At 39.0% G+C, this 7,746-nt stretch overlaps 1 protein-coding gene across 1 annotated transcript; it reads left to right on the top strand.

The window, feature by feature from the left end:
* Nucleotides 1-934: 934 nt before the first annotated feature.
* LOC111236348 (melanin-concentrating hormone receptor 1-like) lies at nucleotides 935-2,839 on the top strand. Its single transcript, XM_022765052.1, has 2 exons — nucleotides 935-1,023; nucleotides 1,818-2,839. The coding sequence occupies exons 1-2, from the start codon at nucleotides 963-965 to the stop codon at nucleotides 2,837-2,839; spliced, it is 1,083 nt and encodes a 360-aa protein (XP_022620773.1). The 5' UTR covers nucleotides 935-962.
* The last annotated feature ends 4,907 nt before the right edge of the window (nucleotides 2,840-7,746 follow it).

Below are 7,746 nucleotides of genomic sequence, written 5' to 3'. Positions count from 1 at the left end.
CACACACACACACAAAATGTATAATCTTATTTCCTCCCACGTTTCAATTCAAATCACAATAGACAATAAATCCTCCGAGTTGCTAAACCAATCACTGCAAGGGTGCATAAGTGCCTTGAGTTTTTCCAGGGGACTGTTTATGACACTTGGTCACATTCAGTTTTCATGAGGGAGACGTGTGAGGACTCCAAATGAGGCGCAGCAGGACCATCTAGTGGTTTATTGTGGAAAAAGCCCAGCTTGGAGCGGTTTGGAGGCAGTTCCAACCTGTCGGTAATTTTCGAGTCGAATTAGAGTCGACGGATTCTTTTGTCCTTGAGTGGTAACACCTGTTACTCCTCATAAATAACTCACTGGATGGCTACTGCCTGTCGAGGTGGGGCGTATCATTTAAACAGACTATAAATACTCCAAAGATGCGTTTGGACAGTGGAAACAAATACGTATCTTTTTCATTTTTTTTTTCAATTCTATTTCTATTGCTGATAGATGCTCTTCAATCTCTGAGCACAAGAAATGTCCACCAACCTTGCCCTGAGATTAAATAAGGTATTTGGATCAAACGTCTCAAAGGGAGCTTTTGCGCAGACAAACATTTAACTGCAGTCTGACAGTTATCTGATCTAATGTGTTTTTTTTTTGTTGTTGTTGTTGTTTTTTTTCATCAGCTAGACTGACACCCACAGTATAGTCGCAACTCAACAGACTGTGATCCAGACTCAAGGTGAAGACTCTCTCACAAGCTCCTCAGCCGCTCAGCTCTATTATGACTGCAAGCACATGAGCGCACTGATCTGCTCACAGTGAAACTGAATGCTTATGCTGTATAAGATTGAACCAATTAGAATAGCCTCTGGAGTCACTCTTGAAAGAGTTAGACGGAATTCGCTTTAGATGCATTTTACTTTTAAAGGAGTCATTTGGTAGCGCGTCTCAACTTGGATGTACGTTAGATTTTACCGATGGATTTCTATAACCATTCCAATTTTTCTCTCGGAGACAACAACAGTTCAACAACAACCGGTAAGTTGATCAACCAGCGCACCGGTCATTTGATCCACGTTAGAACAACGTCGTTTCACACCTTGTTTATAATTATTATAATAATCATAACTGCATTCAACATGTTAAAATAGCAAAAAAAGAAAAGAGAAAAAGAAAAAAATATTCAAGTGAATACAGTTTTTTCTTTTCATTTTTTCTTCTATTTCTCTATATGTCTATTTTTTCCAATCATACAAGCTTTTGTAGCCTATTGTGCAAATTTGACTGCGGTGAATGCCCTTAACAGCCTAACAGTCATATTTTATGAGAAATATGAAAAATGACGACCCTCATCATATCAATTTAAACTTTGTCACTGCTCAAAGCTTCTACTATTAAGGCACATTATTTTACTATTAAAACATGACAAAGTCGCAGAGTTAGTTTAGTATCATTGTGACTTCTCTGTTTATAATTCCACATTAAATATCCATAGCAACCTGTTCCTCTAGCCAACACACACGCACGCATATTCGCACTCCTGCATGCACATAAATCAATAATTTCCACACTGAAATTATTCAACTGTCATTCTAAAAGCAAGACAGATGTCAATGCACTGTCTGATAATAGATCTCCCTACATAATAATCCCCTGACAGATTAATATTGGTAATATTACTCTGCTGCTCTTGCACTTGCACATACTGTTCCTGTAGATATCAGATTTCATATCATACAACATGATTAAATGCAATGTGCTGATATCATATGATAATACTAAATATTTTTTCCTTGTATTCAACTGCTGGTCCCTCTTCTTCTTGTCTCCAGCTGTAGACGGGACCCTTCATTGCAGTGCCATCCTCCCTGTCATTTTTGGCATCATCTGTTTTCTGGGTATTATGGGGAACTGTATTGTCATGTACACCATCATGAAGAAGACCAAGTGCCGTGCAAAACAAACTGTTCCGGACATCTTTATCTTAAACGTGTCAATTGTTGATCTCCTGTTTCTCCTTGGGATGCCGTTCCTCATCCACCAGTTGCTGGGCAATGGTACGTGGCACTTTGGAGCCACAATGTGTACAGTCATCACTGCGCTTGACTCCAATAGCCAGATTGTTAGCACTTACATCCTCACTGCAATGACCATCGACCGTTACTTGGCTACGGTCCATCCCATCCGCTTCAACTATGTCCGCACACCCTGTGTGGCAGCGCTGGTCATTGGCCTGATGTGGGGTCTGTCCTTACTCACCATCATCCCTGTGTGGATGTATGCAGGTCTGATGCCTCTTCCAGATGGCATGGTGGCCTGTGCGCTCCTCCTGCCTGATCCAGTCACTGACACATACTGGTTTACACTTTACCAGTTCTTCTTGGCCTTTGCTATACCCTTAGTTATAATCTGCCTGGTGTTCTTCAAGATCCTGCAACACATGGCCACCAGCGTGGCACCGCTGCCTCCACGGAGTTTGAGGGTGCGCACCAGGAAGGTGACCCGGATGGCAGTGGCCATCTGCCTGGCTTTCTTCATTTGCTGGGCTCCTTACTACATCCTCCAGCTTGTCCACCTGGGGGTGCAGAAGCCAAGCCTCGCTTTCTCCTATGCGTACAACATAGCCATCAGCATGGGCTATGCTAACAGTTGCATCAACCCATTCCTCTATATTATCCTCAGCGAGACCTTCAAGAGGCAGTTTCTCAGGGCTGTACACCCGGGTAATAGAAAGTTTTGTGTGAACCCAAGCACAACTGATGGTGGCAGTGTGAGTGTGAGAATGGTACATGATGGAGCTCAGCAGGAGCCAGCCACTGGGGAGATGATACCATCCAGTGTGGCCCCGCAATGAATAAGCATCAGTGGCTAATAATCAAAATAACTTTATCACCATGCAATGCATATCTGCAATTTTCTGCCAAGACCTGAATAAAATGTTGTATCCCATCATTCATTATTGTGCAAAGCCCAATGTCACTGATTTACACAGCTTCATTTTTTACACACCTTGCTGCTATTTCAGTTCAGTGGTTCACACCTGTGGGTTTGCACCTACGTAGCCAAGTCAATAAAACCTAATAGTTTTGTGCAGTTGAACATAATCATATCTGACAATCCTGTGACCTTCATCCTGCTAAAATGACAGATAGACATATATTTAAACAATCGCACCCAGCAGGCAGAGGGTGAAGCAGACTGCATAGTTTCTCAGTAATAAAGGTGTGTTCAGATGGCATGCAAAGCATAATTCATCTTGGCTTCACTCACAAGGGATTTTGTAGTATTTGTTTCATGAACACAAACAGCCAGTGGAAGTGACAGTACAGACATTTGCTGCCAGCTAACAACATGCATTGACCCTATGAACGCCAGATGTTCCTCTGGGGAACATCCTCTCCACCCTAGTCTCTGCAGTGGATGTGTAAATCCACATGTTTTTTTTTTTGCGTTCACTCACATCTTTCTATTAACTTCTATTAAAATCTGCTTAATGTTTATTTCTGAACACACCATTACATGACTGGTGAAGATAATATCCAGTATGCAAATCATTTTTCATGGGTTGAAAAACAGCGGCTGTATCCTTTAACATTTTCTTTCTTCCAGACTGGATCATCGTCAGATACTACACCTAAATTTCAATAGGTCAAGACCGATATGCTATTGTTTGATAACAAGTTGAAAAGTAACTGTCGTAAAATAATTGCTGCTCATGGAAGCAAATACTACTCTATAATTACACACATACCAACACACCCATCGCATGTAATGTAAGGAGACTGTGCAGGACAAGAAGTGCAGTACACGAGATGATACATACTATACACGGTCGATATAATTTCACTGTGTGCATCAATGCAGCAAACCAAGCAGCTGAGATTTCATCTGTGCATGGGTGAAACAAACAGCAGACAGTACCGTACATGATTGTTGTACAGAAAATGGAAAGAGAGAGGAGTTTGTGTATAAAGATTTGTGCAGATGTTACCGGGGTTGTCGTGATTCATTCTTGTTTGTTCTCATGTCCTGTGATTTTCTGATGTCATATCTAAACTCTGACGACATGGATGCAGATTAGGATGCAGACTGGAACCTAAAGTGTTAAATAGAAGAATGCATCAGATTCAGACAGTAATGTAAGTATATGACGGTTAAAATCCAACAGCATTCACCTTAACTAGGAAAAAAGTAGGGGAGTAGAGTTGGCAGGTTTTTGTTAATCTGTATATCTGCGTTACTCTGTATCTGTTTCAACAGTGCTTTTATTTAATGTTGCTTTTGAATATTTTTTAAAATATATTTGGTTGTACTTGTCTGTTTGCATGATATGTAGGATTATTTGGCAAATTGCAAAGCAGTTGTTTCAGGAATTCAGGAGCAGTTATGATCACAAAAAAAATCAACAAAATCCATCCAGTGCATACAGTTGTGGCAGTTGTGAGAGCTCTAAAAAAAAGTCTGACTTACCACACTTAGCATGTGTAAAATAATACATTTGAGAGCTATTCTTAAGTACAATAGTTATTTGTCAAACAGTGAAAGTAGTATTTTCAGTGTTGATTCAGTCCAAAAGTCAAATCCACAAATATGAATGAAGGGCTGTGTTCTGGATGAGCTCATATGTAACAATTTGTAAAAGTGCCATTTTGCTGCTTAAGTGTTGTTAATGTTGTTGCATAGATATTATGTCATATCTTAATATGTACAGTTATGATGGTGAAATTATTTGGGGAGGGTTATTGATGTAAATAGAAAATATGAAACTCAGGGTTTCTCAGCCTTTTCAACAATTTTCGATTTCTCAGAATTGTCTTGTTACCAGCAATCAGAGTTATCAAGTCATTGTCAGTGAAATTGCTTACTTTTGCATTGTATTTTCATGAGGGCAGAGAAAGCTCTGTATTGATTGTACACAGCGATTTTAAATAAAAAAAACAAAAAAATCCAAAATATATCCAACAAATTGTTTGTTAGTCTTAGAAATCCCCCATGACCCCACCTGCTTATTGAACCACCTGTAGGTTTCCTGACACCAAGGATGAGAAACTCTGTTGTTCTTGTTTGTTACGAGGCAAAAGAAAAAGTTGAATGTGAAACTTTGCTTAGCTGTTGATTAAACGATAATTTGTGGCCCACTCTGTCTGTACTGTTGTGAACATTGGCAGCTTAATAGATTAATATGCATACTGTAAAAGATATTTTTAATATTAATTAAAAGTGTATGAAACTGTCAGTACAATTTTACTGTGGTTGTTTTTTTTTTGTGACTTATGATTTCACTCAAAGTACGTATATATTATGCCTGATATTTAACATGTGTAAAGCATTTTCTCTCCTCAGATATTCATGCTCTACACAAGAACTGGATATATGTAAGTAAGTCAGATTCATCCTGTGGGGAAAAGACATTTCACAACAAAACTTTGTGTCAATCCATCAAACAGTTTCTGAGATATTTTAGTGTGAGCCAAAGAGTCTGAACAAAAAAACAAAAAAACAAAAAAGACAAAACAAAACTCAAACTTAATAACACATATCACATCAAATATAAATAGAACCCTTATTAATACAGAGTTTATATATAAAAATCATACTAGTTTCAAGACATCACGGTGTATGTTAAAATATCTAATTCATTTTTTGCTTTGTCCAGCCAACCAGGGCTGCCCCATGCAGTTCTCATTTGACATCTGTTTGAAAGAGTAATGAAATATAGCTTTTAGACCCTTTACATCTAAAATGTTAAAAGTGGATATTCCCCAAATCAAACTTCATATATGATCCTTTCAACTAGAGCTGACATGTTTTAAGTGTGTCTTTAAGGTTCAAAGCAGACTGGGGTGAACGTTGGGAAGAGACGAGTGAGAGAAATGAGATGAGCCATGTCAGCCAAAAAATTTTAAAGTGAAGACAGATGCAGATAAGATAAAGAAACTGGGGCTAGATGTTATTCATCGCATTTATGTGCAGGCACAGCATCAATAAAAACCTCTATCTCTCCACGAAAAATGGTATTTTTCTCATGGAGAATTGTCTGCAGAGTTCAGGAGGAAACAGTGTTTCTACTGTAAGTCTCTCAGAGTCCAGTGTCTATGATCTATAATATCAAAAGATGAGTCAATAATCTGCTGACAAAACCCTTTTGATAGAGGTTATCTAATTATTCATTAAATATTTTCCTCGTTTTTCTCATTTAAACATGAGAGATATAAGAAACAATGATGTCAAGTCAGCGTTTAGAAGGGGAGGTCCATCCTCATCCATATTTCGGTCCTTATTGCATCCGTGTCTGCATTTGGGTCAGAAAACAAGCTTTAGCATTAACAGTCATTAGGAGTCATAATCTGAGGACTACCAATCCGTTAAATGGAAAAGACATACAAACATTTGTTCTCCTGACCCATGCATCCCTCAGGAAGTTACATAATGCTGTGAAGCGCTGCTGAGGTAATAACTATGGGCATATCTAGCGACCCATGGGTGTCAGGGCTACTTGAAGAGTGCTTTGCCCTCAATCGCTGATGTCTATGCTTTGCTGAATTGAATAGCAATGCACATCTGTGGGAGGGAGAACTTACTTACCTGTATGCATAATACTATAATACCTGCTATATATTCAACTGCTCTTGTAAGACTGGGCACAGAACAAAGAGTCTCACATCCGTGCATACAAGAGTGAAGAGGGATAAGGCTGCTGCTGTACCTTCACATATCATTTCCCATTCACAGTGTAACCTTGTAAGGTTTAGAACAGCTGATCTGGGAGAGGTGTGAACATTATGCAATGATGATGTACATCCTGTCTTGCAGCAGAACACATGTTATTGCAGTGGATGTTATCAGGTGGGAGGATGTCTGAATCAATAAGATGAAATATAAAAAATATAGCACTGGTTGAAAATCAATATACTTTATAGGGAACGCTGTGCTCCACAGATACAGTGGAACACATCTTATTTCAAATTACAAAAACAAACCTAGAAATCACTAACAGTTATTTCATTTAAGATGATTTGTAAAATATCATGTTTCAGTATGATCACAGTAGTGTAATGTTGTGGCTTCAGTCACTTGTTCTTTTCTTCTTTTTTTTTTTGTATTTTCTGTACCAAACTGAGTTTCTGTAGTTTTCAAGATTTGACAGAGAGGCATATAAGAAGAAATATAAGATGATGAGCCAGTGTTCTTCTTCCTTTACTGTTTTAACAGGAAATCTTGACGGGGGAAGCAGAAGGGGCAGGATGAGGAGAAACAGCGGGATATTCTGAGAAGTTTCAAAGCTCAACACAAGCTGCTGGTATCCCCCACCAGGACCACATCCCAGACCTCATCACCTCATTCATCCCTGACAGACACATCCTCTTGGCCTTTGTCATTTGGCTTAATCCTCTGGTTCTCTCAGCAGGGGGAAGAGAAAATGTGAGGCACATGCAGTCATTACTGGCACCAGTGCGCTTTTTTTTTTAAAGCCTTTCACTGATGGTAAAGACAGGTAAGGATCAAAATAAAGATATCTACCTCTATACTCTACACTTCCTCTTTACTGACTGGACTGCAGCAGCACAGAGCTGGACTCAAACACGCCACTCAAAGAAAAACAGAAACCACAAATCACATAAACCATCAACCATCCCATAGAAAACAATGACAATAAAAGCCGAAACTTTCAAAAAGAAAAAAAATCTGCATTTACTGTAGCACCATAGAGAAGAAAGGCTACTGTTGTTTTTACTAGTGTCCAGCACTAAATCGATTTTC

This window comes from Seriola dumerili, unplaced genomic scaffold, assembly GCF_002260705.1.
Source record: "Seriola dumerili isolate Sdu_G_001 unplaced genomic scaffold, Sdu_1.0 BDQW01000621.1, whole genome shotgun sequence".
In the NCBI taxonomy this organism is placed as follows: Eukaryota; Metazoa; Chordata; class Actinopteri; order Carangiformes; family Carangidae; genus Seriola; species Seriola dumerili.
The sequence above is the reverse complement of the archived record's forward strand: the minus strand, read 5'-3'. Positions and strand labels throughout refer to the sequence as shown.

Excerpts from the sequence above, each read along its gene's own strand:
- LOC111236348 (XM_022765052.1), top strand. The coding sequence starts at position 963 with ATGGATTTCTATAACCATTCCAATTTTTCTCTCGGAGACAACAACAGT. Across the intron at positions 1,024-1,817 it reads CAACAGTTCAACAACAACCG|CTGTAGACGGGACCCTTCAT; the intron begins GTAAGTTGATCA and ends TCTTGTCTCCAG.